The sequence below is a fragment of the Balaenoptera musculus genome, chromosome 20 (genome assembly GCF_009873245.2).
Source record: "Balaenoptera musculus isolate JJ_BM4_2016_0621 chromosome 20, mBalMus1.pri.v3, whole genome shotgun sequence".
NCBI lineage: Eukaryota > Metazoa > Chordata > Mammalia > Artiodactyla > Balaenopteridae > Balaenoptera > Balaenoptera musculus.
Window position 1 is genome coordinate 24,569,639 of NC_045804.1, and position 17,530 is coordinate 24,587,168.

Here is a 17,530-nt window from a genome sequence, read left to right on the forward strand (position 1 = left end):
TTCCTGGGTGGCGAGGCAGACATGGGGTTTGTGATGAGGGCTTCTGTTGATCTGACCAGAGCAGAGCATCCAGGGTGGGGTCCTGCCCCCGTCTGTCCTGTGTATTAGGTGAGGGGCTTGCACGCCATATGTTCCAAAAGGTGGAATCCCTTTGGAAAGTAGCCCAAGTCAAAGCCTGAGTGTGGTGTGTGGCTGGGGACGGCGTGTGTAGCTTTGCGAGTTCCTCAGGCCTGAGAGGTGACTCACCTGTGAGCTATGTCCATGTTTGGGGCTATGTCAAGTGGCCATGGGGAAGCCTGTGTGAGGCGTTACCCCAGCCCTGCCAGTTCTTAGGAGCTTGCGTGGGTTTGCCACAGCCCCAACATTCGCCACAAGGGAGGGAACTCAGATGAGGGGAGTTTCCCAGCTCCCAGAAATTTAGGGGGTCGTCCTGGGTCCTATGGTCTATAGACACCCTCCCATAGAATGTGCCCCCAGCATTGACATTACATACCTATCATCTCCCCACTCCCTACGGGGGCTATATAATCAATCCCCCACTCCAGCCTACCACCCAGATTTCACCAAATGCCCACAAACTGTGTTCCCCAGACACAGCCCCAATAAGACCTCCAGAGTCACCACTCCCTCCCCAGATCTCCACAGTCTAGCCAGCAACCCATGGCTGCCAGCAGATTCTAAAGACACCCAGAGATGCCAAAACTCCCACAATCTCATTGGATCTTCAGCCCCTAAGGGTTATTAATTCTGTCCTTACCCATGGTCCCAAGACCATCCGGGCTCAACATGCCACCTCCCAGAGCCCCTCAGAGACCTGGGACTGCAGAGACTTTGGCCATCAGGGAACTCTATCCCTACAGACTGCACACCGCTCCCCTGAGCTCTGGACCCCCTTGCCCAACCTCACCACTTGCTCTTGAACAAACAAAGGGGGTAACAGAAACACCTACCTCATGGGTTTATCGTGAGGGTGACATTAATCATCTGAGAAAAGTGCCTAGCACAGTGCCTGGCACCCCCTGCACCATCTCGGGACCGTAGCTAGCTGTTGATCATTTTATTCTCTCCCCTGGCTGGCCTGCCACCACCTCCAGCTCACCAGGTCCAAGTCTGACCTCATCCCCCCACACCCCCTCCACCTACAGGGCCTCAAGCCAAGACCTGCAGTCATCTAGACCCCTCCTTCTCCCTCTGTGGCCAGCCAGTCCCCAAATCCTGTCAATTTCTTCAATTCTACATCCTTAATATTCCTCATCATGATCTTTGATCTTCTTGCCCACTGCCATCACCTCTCAACAGCCTCATGAGTGGTGCCTCAGCCTTCAGGCAGCCTTCTCCAAAGGAGCCGAGGGGTTCTTCCTAAAATGCAAATCAGAGCCCCTCACTCCTCTGTTACTTTTCCCCCTATGGCTGGTAGGATAAAGTGCAAGCCCCCACCCCCCACCCTCCACATCCTTCATCTTCCTCTCCTTTCCTCCCTACCCCCACAAGTCCCACTAGCACTTCTACCCTGGCCTGGCCTGCAGAAGTAGCCAACAGGTCACCTCCTCCAGGAATCCTCCGGGATCACTTCCACACACAGCCCCCGCCCCCATCCTCACCCGCCCCCAGGCGAGGCCTGGCTCCCTCTGGTGTGCTCTCCCCGCGCTGAAGTGTCCTCTGTGAACCAAGGTTCACAGCACCCGCTCTCGTGAGGGCCTCCCCACTCCTCCGTCCGTCCCCCTGACAACGCTGCGAGCCACGACGGCCCCGGACCAGGTCGGCTCTGTTCTCCACGGTCCCCTCGGGCCTCGGCGCATCCGACTGCTCTGTGGACGTCTGTTGAATGGATGAATCAGGAGCCCTCACAGGCCTTGCAGAGGAGGCAAAAGCCCCGTAGGTCCTAAGGTGCGGCCGCATCTCCGGCCGCTCACACCGGCCCCGACTCTCGCGGGCCGAGGAGTAGCGGTAACTAGAATCCCCTCGCCCGGCTCCGCCGGCCGGGGCCGCCTCCTCCCTCCCCCGTGCTCCCGCTGCCTCCGCCCCTCCCTCCCTCCCTCCCTCCCGTTCTTTGTCTCCCGGGCGCCCGGCCTCCCCGCCACGCGCCCCCTCATCGCCCCTTCCCTGGGGACCCCCGCGGATCCCCGCTGACACGACGCTAAGAGTATCTGCCTGCCAGGCGGGGGACCCCGCGTCCAGCCGGGCGGGGCGGGGAGACGGTTTCTCTCTCTCTCTCTCTCTCTCTCTGCCTCCCTCTCCTCTCCTCTCCTCTCCTCTCCTCTCCTCTCTCTCTCTCACACACACACACACACACACACTCGCACACACACGCACACACACGCACACACACGCACGGAGCATCCTCCCGTCAGGTCTCCTGGTCCAGCCCCTCCCGCCGTGCCTCCTGCTTCCTGCAAACCTTCTCCTTCTCTCTCCGAACTCCCCCACCCCCCCACCCCCACATTCCCTCCGGCTCCAAGACCCCCCTCGCTGACCCCTACCCCTACTCCCGGGATGGAGCGGATGGAGCCAGCCCGGAGCCCCCCGAGGCCGGGGTGACTGTCCCCCGCCCCTCTCCTGCCTGGCCCCAGCCCCAAACACCATGGGCCTGAGGGGTTTCTGAGGCGCCGGACGCTGAAGATGACAGATGCTGGAGGTGAGGTATTGGGACCCCAAGAGCCCCAAGGTGGACGGGGAAGCGGAGCTGGGGGTCTCTGGCTTGCGGTGGGAACCCGAGTGGGGTTGGATGGGGCGAAGAGACAAGGACCTTTCTTCCCCTGTCCCTAGGGGGGCCCGCACAGAGCTAGGGTTCTGCGCTGTTAGGAGATGGGGTGGAGATAGGATTTGTGTCCCTAATCCTCTCCCTCTGCCCGAGGTCCGGAGAGATTAATTTTTTAAAAAAAAACTGGTGTTGGGGGAGGGGGGAGAGCTTAACCCCTTCTTGCCTGGTGCAGAGTTGGACTAATGGATCGGACAGAACTAGCCACTTGGCTCTGATTGGGCGATAGGGGCCCTGAGAGTTCAGAAGGTGCCCTGTCCTCCACCCCCACCCCATCTCCAGCGGTGCTTGCTGGATGCCCCCAGCTTGGGCCTTATGGGAGGGGGGGGTCACCCCTTTCTCTAGCTCCACACTGCCTCCCCCTGCCCCAGCCTCCTCTCCCAACCATCCCTCCCCAGTTGCACTTCTTTCTTGGGCTCCTTCTCCTCTTCCAGGGCCCCTTTCCTCTTTCCTTCCCCACTGAGGGCCGCCTCTCTCCTGGCAGTCGATTCCGCTCTTCTCCACGCCTCCCCGGGGCCTCACTCAGGGCTGCTGGAGCCCTGTCTCTACGGCTTCTTCCCCTGGCCCCGCTGCTGCTGCTCTCAGGCTCATCTCCTTCTTGCTCTTTCTTCCTCTTCTCTGCAGCTCTGTAGACTGACTTTCCGCCAACCTGTCTCTGTCCTGCTCCCCATTTCCTCTCCAGGGCTTGTGTACCCTTTCTTTGTCTTTCTCCTTCCCCTGGGTCCCAGGAAACTTAGAGTTCACCTACCTCCCTTTCTCATAGGGAAGGGTCAAAGGTTATTGGTGTTCTTCCTCTGGGAATTGGGAAGTTTTGGGAGGAAGGAGTGGCCTGGTAGAGTCAGAGCCCAGACTGTGTCCAGAGAACAGGTTCATTTCCACCTTGTAGCGGTTACCTGGTTTGAATGTGCATGTATGAGTGTGGCATGTGTGTGTGTGTGTGTGTGTGCGTGCGTGTGTGTGTAGGAGTGTAATGTTGTAGGAGTGTAAATGGGGGGGATGTCTAATTTTCCAAGGTTCAGTGTTGGAAGGGGGGGTGGGAAGGGCCTGGTGACATTCTGATGTCATGCTTCCCAGAGTTCCCCAAGGGACAGCGTAGGGAGGGTCTCCTATACACACCCCAGGGAGTTAGTTGTTGAAGAAAGCAGTTTGTGCTGAATCAGAATTCATTCGGCACTGATGTGAGCTGGAAGCCCCAGCCCACCCCAGAGGGTACCTGAAAGAGGATGGCATCCACAAGAGGGCCTCCACCCTAAACTGGGACCTTGAATAAAGAGCACATGGGCTCTCCATTCTCAGGTGGTCTAAGAGAGGAAGCACCCTCAGGGAGCCTCCATTCTGATGGGAGAGGCAGTTCTTATCTTCAGAGAGTCCCTCTTCTGATGGGGAATACTGACCCTTCTCCTCAGGAGCTCCCATCTGACGTGGGGGAGATATGACCCAGTTAGGGAATCAACGAAGTATGAAAAATTACTCATTTCCTAGTGGTGGGGAAGAGTGGATTTAGCAATTATATAGACAAATGAGAGGAGTGACGGCTATCTAGGACAGCTTTCTGGAGGAGGTGGCAGCTAGGTCCTGGTCAGATGAGCTTTGCGATTGAAGGAGGGAATTTGGTTCATTCTTAGGGGCAGCCTCTCTTCCCATCTACCCCTTCAGGACAGGAAGAGAGGTTCTAGAACTTCTCTGTTACTAGCACCCAGGGTTGAAGAATGACAGGAGGGTTCCTGGAGGGCCCACATCCTGGCTCCTTCTCACACCTCATTTCCTGCTTGCAGCCCCAAGCATCCACAGAGCCTGGGGTGGAGGTAGTTTTGAAGCTTATCCGGTCCTAGCGAGTATGGATCAACTCCCTTACCTCTACCCCTGTCCCTTCTCCCAGCAGTGTTCTTTCCTCATGAGCAGGTTCCAAAACTGCAGATCACCGCCCAGGATAGAGCTGAGGGGCAGGAGACTGGGATCAAGGTTGAGTTCTGCCTCTTATCTCCTGCGTCTCAGTTTTCCCATCTGTAAAGTGGGGATACTAAGAATCCCAAGCCTGGACAGTTCACAGTGAGATGATATCTATGTAATAACAGAAGAGGAGAATCGGAAAAGACCAAGCAGGCATGTAGCCTAGCTTTCCTACACCTGTCAAATGTGCGGTCTAATGCAGTGCTCTGCCCCATGGGGACCTGAGTGTTAGAAGTAATTGGAGATCATGTCCCAGGCATGCAGTATGCCCCTAACCCTGAGCTTCCTCCTTCTCCCCTCATCTGGTATTCCCCTGCTTCTCTAACACCCAGGCTTTGGTTTAGGGATGCTGCAATCCTACATCTGCTAGGAAGCCTGCCCAAATTGTTTCCGCTACATATATCCTGCTTTCCCACCTGCCCTTCCTTTCTTACTTCCCACAAACAAAACAAAACAAAACCCCTATCCATCCATATTTCTTCCCAGAACATATTTGATGCATCATAGAGATTTGGCTCTACACTGTTCTGCTACGGGTACTCTTTATACCCTTCTGCATCTGTGAGTCTGTCTTGAACTGTGAGAACTGTGACTTTGTCAAGAACAGTGGCCCTGTTGATGATGCCAGCTTCCTGAACAGCTCATGTTCAGGAAGACAGGTGGTGAGTGCACCAGTGATGAGAGTGGGGGGAGGCAGGACTGGGTGATGGATGGGAAGATGGATGGGTGGATGGTATAAATTGACGGATGTAAAAATGGGTGGATGGTTGGACGGGGTGGATGGTGGATGGATGGGTGGCTGGAAAGATAGATGGTTGGACAGATGATGGATGGGTGAATGAGTGGACGGTGAATAGGCAAGTAGATGCATGGATAAGTAGGGAGGTAAGTAGGTGGGCGGATGGAAGAACATGGGTTCTCATTCTGATCTTGCCATTAACTTATTATGTGATCTTAGATCAGTCATTCTCCTTTCTCTTTCTTTATTTGTAAAATGAGAAGATTGGATTTAATAGCTTCCAAGATTTCTCCCAGATTTGATATTGGACAGCTTATGATGATTAAAAGCTTTTAGGGAATGCTAATGATGGAAGGGCCCAAGACAGTGACGGGGAGAAGTTCAGTGACCCGTGTGGAGGCACTCAGCAAATCAGCTCGGACCAGGGCTGCAGGACAGCCTGTGTCTATACCCTGGACTTGCTTCTACCTCCTGCCTGCCCCAACAATCTGGGCTGTGGTTCAGATCATTTCTCTTTCAGGGGCCAGAGAAAGAGTTGTAAGGAGAGGTGAGGGCCAGAAGGCTAGGAGCAGGTAGCCAGTGGCAGCTCCCTTACCTGCACCAACCTGAACCTCTTATCCATGGTCTTTTTTTCCTCTTTCGCCTCTTGTCCTCCCAGCTCTCTTAAGTCATGGCTTCTTCAAAGCTCCGAGAACCTGCGGATGAGGTTTTTGGTAAGTTCTGTTTGGCTGTATCTCTAGCCAAGGCTATCGGGCTTTGGGGAAGAGGAGTCCTGGGAACTTCAGTGTGTATGTGTGTGTGTGTGTGTGTGTGTGTGTGTATTTTGGCCTTACAGGCTGAGTTTTTGTCACCGTTATCTGAGTAGATATCCAATTACAACAACAACGATGATAATAAGGGTCCCCATTTATTAACTGCTTGTCTCATGCCAGGTGCTAGGCTAGCACCCCCATTTCACATGCACTGTATCATTTAACCCTCACAGCAAGGCTAAGGAGTGTGCCCACTTGTCCTAAGCGTAGGACACGGAGCACAGAAGTGACTTGCTTTAAAGATCACACTGCAGGTTAGTGGCAGAGCTGGGACTAAAACTCCAGACTGCCTAACTCCCTACTGGCAGCCACTGTGCTGTACACCAGTATTCCCCAGCACAGGTGACACAGGTTACCTCCGAGCTGCATAAATAAGGGACCTCATCTGCATGGATGTGCAGGGAAATCAAAAATGCATGACACACACTCAGCATCTACACCCCCAGGGGCAACCCCAGACCGACCCCCCTCTGTTCTCACTAGGGTGCATGGACACCCCCCACACCCCATCATTTACCCCCTGCAGTCTTTCTATTGTGTGGATTAGAGGAAGACCACTGACAGGGCAGAGTTCCCAGCATGCACTGGGGTGGAAAGGCTGTTTACCAGCTGGGTTCGGTGGAGGAGTCAGTGAGCAAAAGAAGGTGGAGGAACGTGGAGGGCGCGGTGGAGGCAGAAAGCTCGAGTATGCAGCCCTCAGGACTCTCAGCTGGGAGGGGCTCCTAGCTGTGGAATGCCACAGGGCCTCCAGTTTCTCCTCCCCTGCCTCTCATCTCTACCTTCCTTTCCCTCTCCTCCTCCCCCCTCCCTGCTCACCTCTCTCTCCCCTGTGGCTGCCACAGGCCCTGGCAATGCCAACGCCGCCCGCCGGAACTGCTGCCTCCGGGCTCCTGGGGAACTGCTTCCCGGACTGGCCTCCCTGGGGCCTGTGCATGGAGGCTTTGCCTCGGGGACGCCCCCAGCCTCGAACTGTCTCTGGGCCTCAGACTCTGAGTCTCTCCATCCCCACACAGGCCCAGCCTGACCTCTGGCCCGGCAGAGGCGAGTTCCTTGGGCTTTTTGGCCTCCGCTCCCCTCTCCACCCCCCCCCCACCCCCCCACCCCCCCAACCCTTCCTGTTTTCCTTCTCCCTGACCTGCTGAGGTAGCTGCCTGCCTGGTGGCCTTCCTGAAGAGAAAGGTGATGAAATATTCATGACTTCCCACTGCCCAGGGCCGGGCTAACTCCCAGGGAGAGAGGGAGAGGGACAGCGAGATGATGGGAGGGATGGACAAGGTGATGAGGGCCTGGTAGAGTAAGGGACCAGAGGAGAGGCTGGCCCCACCTTGCCTCAAAAAGCCCCAAGCCCCTTAGGAGTTCCTTTGCTCCCTAGACCCTCCGCGGTAAGATGACCATGGTTTTGATGTGGCCCAGATTCAGGTGCAGAGAGCCCTTCTCCATGGCCCATGGCGGCTGGGCACCAGCTGCGTGCTGGACTGGTCGAGAATGTTCATCAGCTCCCTTCCAGGAGCCCTGCCTACTGTCCTTAACTCCCTCTGCACCCTGGGCCAAACCTTCCTCTCCAAGGAAAGTAAGGGCCTGTAAAGTGAGGGGTTGAACTCACAAGTCACTCCCATCTCTGCCTCAGAGGAGGTATAGAGGGCTTGGTAGTTACACCCTGAACCTCTGGAGCCGGAGCCGGAGGGCCTGTAACTCTGGCCTGCCCTTCACCAGCCCTCTACCCTCAGGCAAATTAAGGCTGCCCTGGGGATTCTTGGCGTCTCTTCCTCCTTGGGTTGTGGGGAGGTTTAAATGAGCTAGTAATTGTAAAACACTTAGAACACTCATATACACATACACTCTCTCACACACGTGTCACACACACACCATTCTATGCCTGTGTTGGTGCAATGAACAAAATAGAGAAATGTCTGCCTTCATGGAGCTGACGTTCTAATGGGTGGAGGCAGACAATAAACTAAATTAGTAAAATATATGGTATGCCAGAGAATGACAAATGATATAGGAAAAAATTTAGCAGTGGGGGTTTGGGGGGTATTCTTTTTTTTTTTTTTTAATAAATTTATTTATTTATTTATTTATTTATTTATTTATTTATTTATTTATTTATTTATTTATGGCTGTGTTGGGTCTTCGTTTCTGTGCGAGGACTTTCTCCAGTTGCGGCGAGCGGGGGCCACTCTTCATCACGGTGCGCGGGCCTCTCACTGTCGCGGCCTCTCCCGTTGTGGAGCACAGGCTCCAGACGCGCAGGCTCAGTAGTTGTGGCACACGGGCTTAGTTGCTCCGCGGCATGTAGGATCTTCCCAGACCAGGGCTCGAACCCGTGTCCCCTGCATTGGCAGGCAGATTCTTAACCACCGCGCCACCAGGGAAGCCCCTGGGGGGTATTCTAAATTGGGTGGTCTCTCAGTGAGAGAAAGCATTTAAGCAGAGACTTGAAGGAGGTGAGAGAGAGAACTGTGCAGAAATCGGTGGCAAGAGCCTTGCAGGAAAGGGAAGAGGAAGTGCAAAGGCCCTGAGGTGCAGGATAGCTGGTGTAAGGAAGAGCCAGGAGGCCAGGGTGGCTGGAGCAGAGGGAAGAAGAGGGAGAGAGTCACTGAGCTGCCTGAGTCTGGAGGCCGTGGTAAGAACTCGGCTTCTTACTCTGTGAGAGATGGAAGTCACTGGAGGGTTCTGGGCAGAGAGAGGAGTGACACGGGCTGACATGTTTTATCAGGATCACTCTGGCTGCTGGGTTGAAAATAGACTGTAAATAGGAAAGGGAGGCGGAGGGAAGACCAGCCGGGATGATCTGTAATAATGGAGGCAAGAGGTGGTAATGACCTAGACCAGGAATGCTGTGTGTTCTCCCTCTCCTTTCCTCTCCCCTCCTCCTTCCCCCCACATGTATGCATGTATGTAAGTGTGTGTATATACAGACACATATACACAATATTTTACTGTGGGAAGTCAAAAGTAGAGAGACTAACACAATGTACCCCATCATACGCTTACGTACTCATCACTCAACCTCAACCATCATCAACTCCTGGACAGTCTTGTTTCATCTATATCCCCTTCCACTCTCCACTCCTAGTCTCCTGGATTATTTTGAACCTAACCCAAAACATCATGTCATTTCACCATAAATATTTCAGCATGTCTAGATCTATTTTCAAAGTAGAGCTAACAGGAATTGTGGATGGATCTCAGTCTGCAGGGTGAGAGGGAGAGGGAGGAGTCACGGGTGACTCCAGGGGTTTGGCCTGAGCAGCTGGAAGGATGGAGATGCCATTCACTGAGATGGGCAGACCGGGCAGCTTAGGGGGTGGGGAGGTCAGGAGTCCAATTGTGACATATTCGTTGAAGATGCCCATTGGACATCCAAGTGGAGGTGTCAAGTAGGCAGCTGGACACATGAATTACCAACTGGGTCTGAGAGGAGTGACTGGGTGGACAGTGGGGACTTTCAGTGAGCCAGGGACAGAGAACCAGTTTGAGGCAAGGTGGTGGGTTCGTTTGATGGGTTGAGTTTGAGGTCCCTGGGTGATTTTGACATGGTAGGTTCCCTGGCAGGTGCTGAGGTGCCCAGACTTGGAATTCAGGGGAGGGATCAGAGTTGGAAATAGGTATAGGTAGTAGTTCAGCCACTGGGGTGGCTTAGGGGGTGTCTGCAGACAAGAGAAAGAGGAGCAGACAAGGCAGGGCCTTGAGTGATGGGATGGGGTACCTGAGATCATGAGGGGTGGAGTGGTGAAGAAAGGTCCTAACCCTTGCTGAGGTCTGGGAAGAACCTGTTCTGCCTGGAGAAGCTCAGGGTCACTGCAGAGTGAAGGCTGCATTCTCCAGTGGAGCAAATGGAAAGTGAAACTTGGAGCAGTAGGGTCTATGCATAATCTGTTGGGTTTGCCTACTCTTCCGCCATGTTCTCATCCAGGACCTAGCCCTGGGCCACGGACCCCAGGATGGGAGAGACAGGCTTCAGGGGTCTGTAGGCTTTCCTCTCTGCCACCACCACTAGCTTATGGGGGTCCCTCTGCTCCAGTTAACTGTGAGCCCTCTAGATGCTCAGCAGTGCTGTCTCTGAGTGTGACCTTGAGCATGGCACAGCAAGCCAGTGTCCCCAGCACGGCCAACCTCTGGAGCTAGACTAGCCAGGCTCAAATCCCAGACCATTGCTAGCTGCTGGCCTCAGTCAAGAGACTTAACCTCTCTGATCCTCAGTTTGCTCAGCTGTGAAATGTACATAAGAGCTGTCCCTAGCCTGCGGGTTGTTCTGAGTAAACAAGGTGATGTATGTACGTTCTGGCGTGTAGTTGGCACTTCTTCAGTGGTAGCAATTACAACCATGCTCTCTCCGGCCTCATCCTCCAGTCCTTCCCTCCACAAACCTGCCCTCCCATTGCCCTGGAGGTGCCCCGCCCGCAGCTTCCCTTCCTCCCAGCATTGCATATACCAGTTTTGCCAACCTCCTCTCTTGTAAACTCCCATCCAGACCTTAAGACCCAGCTTTGGTGTTTCCTCCTCCAGCCCATCCAAACAGAGCCACCCTGTCCTCTGTGCCTGTGAGAGGTTCCATCACACACTGTATGTATGAGCTGACATGTCCAGCTCCCTGCAAGACTGTGCAAGACCCAGCTCTCCATCTCATAGGACTATCAGTGCCCTGCGCTTGGAGACATTTGTTGAATGCCTGGGTGTGAGTGCAGGTGGCCACTTGAGGTGGGCCTCCGGGATTGCTGTCCTCATGTGTCTGGTCTCTGCCCCTCTTCCCCGGTTTGCAGACCTGGACTTGGCTGTGCCAGAGACCGTCAGACTGGACAGCAGTTTACACAAGGCCCGAGCCCAACTACTGGCCAAGGGCCGGAGACACAGGCCCTCCCGCTCGAGGCTTCGGGACAGTGCCAGCTCTGCAGAGGATGGTGAAGGCTCCGATGGGCCCGGAGGCAAGGTTGGGGCAATCCACCCAATCGCACATACCCCACCCACCCTTCTTGCCCCTGGATAATCCCTCCAAACCACTCTTCCAGGGAAACCACACCCCTAGACTTCTGACATAATAAGGCTAACAAATATTAGCTGCAGTTCAATTCTGGCTCATCTCATCCTTTCAAGGAAGGTATTATCCCCATCTTCCAGACGAGGAAATTGAGGCTCTGAGAGGTTCACTAACAAAGTCACACAGTTAGTAAGTGAAGGAGGTGGGATCCAGCCCCAGCCTATGTGACCGTAAGTCCCATTTCCCACCTCTCGCTGCTCAGCCACCTCTCGGCCCAAGGCACGAGGAAACCCTCCCTCCAGGCCCCGTAAGGACCTAGGAGCCCGGGCTCCCCTCCGGGAAGAGGGGAGGAGGGTTGGCGGTGAGCGGCTGCCCCTTCCCCAGGTGACCGATGGCTGCGGGAGCCCCCTGCACCGGCTGCGCTCGCCTCTGCACTCGGGCCCGGGGTCCCCAGCCGGGAGCTCCTTCTGCCTGGAGCCCCCGGGGTTGCGGCGCAGCCTGGACGAGGACGAGCCGCCGCCCTCGCCGCTCACACGCTACCGGCCCCTGCACAACGCCGCCTCGCAAGAGGGCCTGGCCGCCGCCTCCTGCTCACCGCCGCGCTCCGCGCCCTCGTCCGACAGCTCGCCCAGCTTCGTGCGCCGCCATCCCCGCGCCGAGCCGCACAGCGAAGGTGAGCGGCGGGCGGCGCGGCGCCCCCTGCTGGCAAGCGGTCCCTTGGGAGCCGAAGTGCGTGGCGGGATTCGAGGGGCAGGGTGGCTGGGGAAGGTGGGGAATAAAGACCACGGTTCTTTCACTCATTTCCCGAGCGCCTTAATATGTGCCAGACACTGCTGGGCACTGAGACAAAAAGAGCAAGCAGATGCAGTTCTCGTCCTCACGGGGCTTATAGGTTCGAGGAGAAGCAATCAAATCATCCATTGATTAAACGTATAGTTACAAGCTGTATTAAGTGCCATGTGAGAAACAGTGCGCAGGGCGGGAGAGCATGTATCAGCGTGAAAGCATCCTGGGAGCAGTTGGGAGCATCCTGGAAGGCTTCTCTGAGGAAGTGACATGTGAGCCAAGATTAGAAGGTTGGCTACAAGTTGGACAAGATAAAATTAACAGTAAAGAGTAGTGGTCCCTCCTTTTTCAGAGTGGTTTATTGTTTGTATAAGGCTTTCATCAACATCCTATTAGGTCTCATGAAATAGGCAGTGTCATTATCCCCATATTTGAGATGCAGGAAGCTCAGAAGGTAGTGACTTGTCCTAGGTCACACAGCTGGTGAAGGGCACCAGAGCCAGGTTGCCTGATTCTAAGTCGAGAGAATTCCTGCCACCTCACTGGCAGCTGCAAGAGGCAGACAAGCCACCACACAGGCTACTTCCTTCCTTCTCTTCCGCAAAAGATGACAGCCGGGATGCCAGCCCACCTGAGCCCGCCAGCCCCACCATTGGCCTGGATAAGAAGACTCGCCGCAAGTTCCTGGACCTGGGGTGAGTGGACGAGGGGCCGAGAACAAAGGCTTGGGGATGGGGTAGCATAGCGGGCAGCACTGTCCCACTCCCCCTTGCCCTCGCCACAGGGTCACCTTACGCCGAGCATCCACTAGCAAGAGCCGGAAGGAGAAGGGCAGCAACCGCCTGTCCATGGGCAGCAGGTAAGAGGTACCCACAGCCCCTCAGCCACAGCTTTTGCCCCCAGCTCCCTGTGGGCCTCAGCCCTTGCCTTGGTGCCCACACCCACGCAGGGCACTCTCTCCACAGGGAGTCGGTGGAGGGGTCCGGCAGGTCAGGGGGCTCCCCGTTCCTGCCCTTTTCCTGGTTCACAGACGGCAGCAAGGGCTCGGCGTGTTCCGGCAGCACCACCTCCCCGGCCTGCTCCCCTAAACACGAGGGCTTCAGCCCTAAGAAGTCAGCTTCTCAGGTGAGTCCGTGGCCTTTTGGCCCCCATACTGGCCCCCAGACTCGGGTGACATGAAGACATACTTCACCCTGGCTTGGGCTGGGATCCAGGCATCCCTGGAGTCCATCTGTCTGTCCATGGAGCCATTCAGTGATCCATTAATTCATCCAGTTTCTGAGTTCAGGCATTCACTCATTCACTTGTTCATATGCTGAGTGGTTCCTTCATTGATCCGTTCATTGCTGCCTCCATGATCCCCTAGTACACACCCAGCCTGAGAGCTCCTCTATCCCTGCTAACTCTTCTGCCTGGCTCAGTTCTGGCCCCATGTCCTGTCTTAGGAGTTGGGCTACATGTGTGGTGTGGAGATGCTTAGGGGAAGCAGAGATGAACAGGACCCCAACCTAGCTAGTGCTCAGAAAGTTCACAACCCTGTGGGAGAAGTGAGACCGAGTAGCAGAAGCAAGAATGAGCATGTTTACATTCACCAGGACTCCGCAGTCTACAAAGCTCCGAGTGCATGTTTTTGCTTTACTCTCACAAAGGCTCAGTGAAAGTGGGGAAGGCAGACACACTAACCCCCATTGTACAGATGAGCAAATGCAGGCCCAGACTGAAGGGATTTGCCTACAGACTCAGTTGGATTTAGGTGCCAGGCTCTATGACCCCCAGCCCTGTGCTTGTTCTGTGATTCTGTTCCTTATGGGCAGCTGGGTCAGAGGAGATCAGAAAACTGGAAATTCAGGGGAGAAGGGGTCCTTCCCTTTCTTCCTTCCCTTGTGCTGGGCCCTGGTGAACAGACACAGCCCAGGCCCTCACAGAGCTCACAGTCCAGTGAGGACAGACATCTAACCAGGTTTTTACAAGCCAGGGTGCTAGAGGCCATGCTGGGGAGGCACAAGGCAGAGACGTCTGACCCAGCGCGAGGGAACCCCAGTCAGCTGTCTAGAAAGCGACACCAGTCTGACCTCCTCCATTCCTCCTAACTACTCTGCCTGGCTCAGTTGTAGCCCCACATCCTCCCAGAGGCCTCAGATCCAATGCCTCACACAAGTCACCACGCCCTGTGTGCCCACCCAGCTCCTGGTTCATGTACAAGGGCCCTGAGCAACTCCTGGTGCCCAGCCCTGGACTTCAGCTTCATCTGGATGGGGTGATGGGTCGGGGGTGACTGCCTTGCGCTTGGAGGTGAGATCTCTCCTCAGCAGCATGCCCCCCTCCTGTCTAGGAATCCACTCTGAGTGATGACTCCACACCCCCCAGCAGCAGCCCCAAGATTCCAAGTGGTCCCCGGCAGGCGGCCAAGTGTTCCTACCCCTACCACACACTGTCCCAGTCTTCGGACGAGGTAAGCAGGCCCTGACATCTGACACAGCCAGGTGTGCGGGCCACAGGCCACGCCTTCCCCCCTCACGCTCCTTGGTCTCCGCCCCAGTTTCTGGATGAACCTCTCCCCACCATCTACCACTGGACCAGTCAGCAGGTGGGCCAGTGGCTGCACAGCCTCAACCTGGAGCAGTATGCCGCTGAGTTTGCTGCGAGGCAGGTGGATGGGCCGCAGCTACTGCAGCTGGATGGAAGCAAACTGAAGGTGGGTTAGAGTAGAAGGGCCACGACCCAGCCGGAGCCTGAGGCAACCTTCAAGAATTAGGATTCCCCTCATCCTGACCTTTCCACTCTCTTTAAGACCACTGCCCTGGCCTCTGACCTCTAGGCAAGATCCTCGGCCTGATTGTTGCTCTCTAGCATGGGTTCCCAGTCTGACTCCAGCCCAATTCCTCAGTTTGACCTTCAAGCTCCAGCCCAAGTCTCCAGGTTGACCTCTGACCTTGAAGACTATCCTATCATCTGACTCTTGACTCTAATCAGTCTCCCCTGGTCATCTCACCTGATTCTTGGAGTCTTAGTCTCCAAGACTAAGAATCTTGGAGGCTGGTGGTTGTGGGAGGGAAGTCGGGGCGGGGGGCAGCAGGGGGTGTCTCTCTCATCTCTGTACTGGGGGTTTCTGGCCTGTTGTGCACCCTCTGCTGAGCTGCTTGGGGAAGCAGTGGTGTGAAGAGCCCCCCAGGAAGTCTCTGGAATGGAGAGGGGACTCAGCTACTGACTAGCTGTGTGACCTTGGACATTTTGCTCCCCGTCTCTGGGCGTCAGGGGATCAGGCAGGGTCATGCCAAGGTTGAAATCCTGAGTGGAGGAGTGGGAGCCAAGGATTGGGGTGGGGAGGGGGCAAAGGCCCTGGAACCCTCTACCCTCATCTCTCCCAATCACTCCCATTCTAAATTCTTGCCCTGAGGGTTCTGATCCATCAGCAGGTCTGGGAGGTGGAGGCTGAGGGCTGGCAGAGCTCCAGAGAGAGTACACCTGGGGCACAGAGAACCCGGGGCTTGGGCTGGCCAGGCCCGGGTGGCTCCGGGGCTCTCCCCCTCACCCTTGGATTCCTCCCCCAGAGCCTGGGGCTCAGCCACTCACATGACCGGGCGCTCGTGAAGCGGAAGTTGAAGGAGTTGGCAGCGGCCGCGGAGAAGGAGCGCAAGGCCCAGGAGAAGGCTGCGCGGCAGCGTGAGAAGCTCCGGCGCAGGGAGCAGGAGGCCAAGAGGAGCTAGGGGGACGGGCGGGCGGGCACTGGCGGCTGCTGGGCTCTGAGGGCACAGGCCGCCCGGGGAAGTGGGGCCTGGGCACCAGGCTTGGGCTGGCCTGGCCCCATGCTCTCAGGAGGAACAGCCCTCTCACCCTGTCTTCTGTCTGGACCCAGATTCCTCAGAAAGGGAGACCCCAGGGGGAGGACCCAGTAATAAATCCCATTTCAAGGACTTGTTTGGCACAGAGTTCCTGGGGGAAGTGGCAGATTACGGGCAGAGAAGCCAGGGCTGAAGCAAGTCTGGGAGCCCAGAAGTGCCTGAGTCATTCTGACCCTCTGCCCTCAGGCCATGGTTGTCCTGGGACCAGCAGTGAATTAGGAGGCCTGCTTACCTTCCAGAAGCCCTGGGCTCAGAGAGGTGGGCTGGGCATCTCTGCAGGAGCAGGTAGATAAAGCAGTTCCTTTCCAGCTCTCCCAGGTGACTGTGTGTCAGGAGAGCTCTGTTCTGCTCCGCAGGGAGGCTGGTGGGCCTGCAGCAAGTTGCACGCAAGGTAGGCTCCCAGTCTGCACTCCTCAACAGGAGAGCAGAGAAAGCAGCATGATTACCCCACATCATCTTTGCAAGGACTTTAGGACAAGGAAGGGAGGAGGCAAAGCTCCTCCTCTTCCCTGTCCCCGTCCTGTGGGTCTCAGCGGTGAGATAATGCCCTTGCAGGTCTGCCCCTCCTGAGGCCCATTCAAAGCCTGGTCTTTGACCCACTCTCCAAGCTGGGCCCACTTCTGCTGCTCCCTCAGAGGCCACCTGGGCCTTCCCTGAGGACAGAGCAAACTTGGGAGCTGGTGGCCACAGAAGACACCCCCTACCAATGCCTAGATGGTCCTGAACTGGTGAATCCTCATCCCAGCCAAGCAGAGAGGCAAAATCTGGGAGGTCCCCCGGAAGCTGCTAAATTGGGAAGGTTCATCAGCCATCCCCCATCTGGCCCTGGTCCCTAGCGAGGCCTCAGTGGGTTCCAGAACTGGCAGACGGTGCGGGCTCCGGTTCCTGGGCCACAGGGAGGGGTGGGGCCAGCTCCCTGGGTGGGGGTGGAGTCTATCCCAGCAGCCCAGAGCAAGCCATCTGTCCTTGTAGGGAGGGAGTGTGCAGGTACGGTGCTGGCCAGAGGCTAGCCCAGCTTCTGGAGCACTGGCCGGAGTTAACAATGAGGCCAGGGGCCTCCGATTAGAGACCTCCCTCCACCTCCTCCCATCCGCCTGGAGCGGTAGACAGGACCCGATGCACGCCTACCCCCCTCGTTCCAGCCCAAGCGCTGTGGCCTGAGGGCTACCCCTATTCCTGGGTCTCAGTCCTTCCCTCCTCTCTGCTATCTGTGCCGGGAGAGAGGCTTCAGAGAGGGGACTGAGATATGGGGGCATCAGTACCATCTGGGCCCACAGGAGGGGCCAGTGGGGAAGGTGAAAAGTTCCCAGGTCCTTGAAGCCATCAGGAGTTATCTGGGTGCCCACCTGCATGTGAAGGGGGAGGCGGTACTCAGTTTATTTCAATAAACACTTATGATGTGCCAGTGACCTTTCTGTCTGCCCCAGCTGGGGGTTGGGCTGGGCCCCGAATGTGGGAGGCCACAGTTCTGTCCCTGGGTGCTGCACTGTCAAGTGCTCTGAATGGACAGCTGTGGCCGCTGGTATACTCGGCACGCACTGAACCATGTCCTGAGCTGGGATCAGGTGTCCCGAGAGCGTCATGTGTTGGTCACAGGGACTGCAGTCTGTATGCGTTTATACGTGAGGATCTCCCTCCCCCAGGAAAGCAGCAGGGCTGCAG

The 17,530-nt window shown here is 56.2% G+C and overlaps 1 protein-coding gene across 6 annotated transcripts; it reads left to right on the forward strand.

The window, feature by feature from the left end:
• Positions 1 to 2,071: 2,071 nt before the first annotated feature.
• SAMD14 (sterile alpha motif domain containing 14) lies at positions 2,072 to 15,940 on the forward strand. 6 transcript variants are annotated; one of them, XM_036837053.1, is made up of 11 exons: positions 2,072 to 2,635; positions 5,195 to 5,370; positions 6,106 to 6,160; positions 11,026 to 11,192; positions 11,625 to 11,913; positions 12,634 to 12,721; positions 12,811 to 12,885; positions 12,992 to 13,151; positions 14,359 to 14,478; positions 14,566 to 14,721; positions 15,578 to 15,940. In XM_036837053.1, exons 3-11 carry the CDS (start codon positions 6,118 to 6,120, stop codon positions 15,731 to 15,733), a joined length of 1,254 nt encoding a protein of 417 aa, XP_036692948.1. In that variant the 5' UTR covers positions 2,072 to 2,635; positions 5,195 to 5,370; positions 6,106 to 6,117; the 3' UTR covers positions 15,734 to 15,940. The 6 variants fall into 6 exon arrangements, with proteins under 6 accessions (XP_036692948.1, XP_036692952.1, XP_036692947.1 ...); XM_036837057.1 differs by having other exon boundaries at positions 11,026 to 11,187; XM_036837052.1 differs by lacking the exon at positions 5,195 to 5,370.
• Positions 15,941 to 17,530: the final 1,590 nt, after the last annotated feature.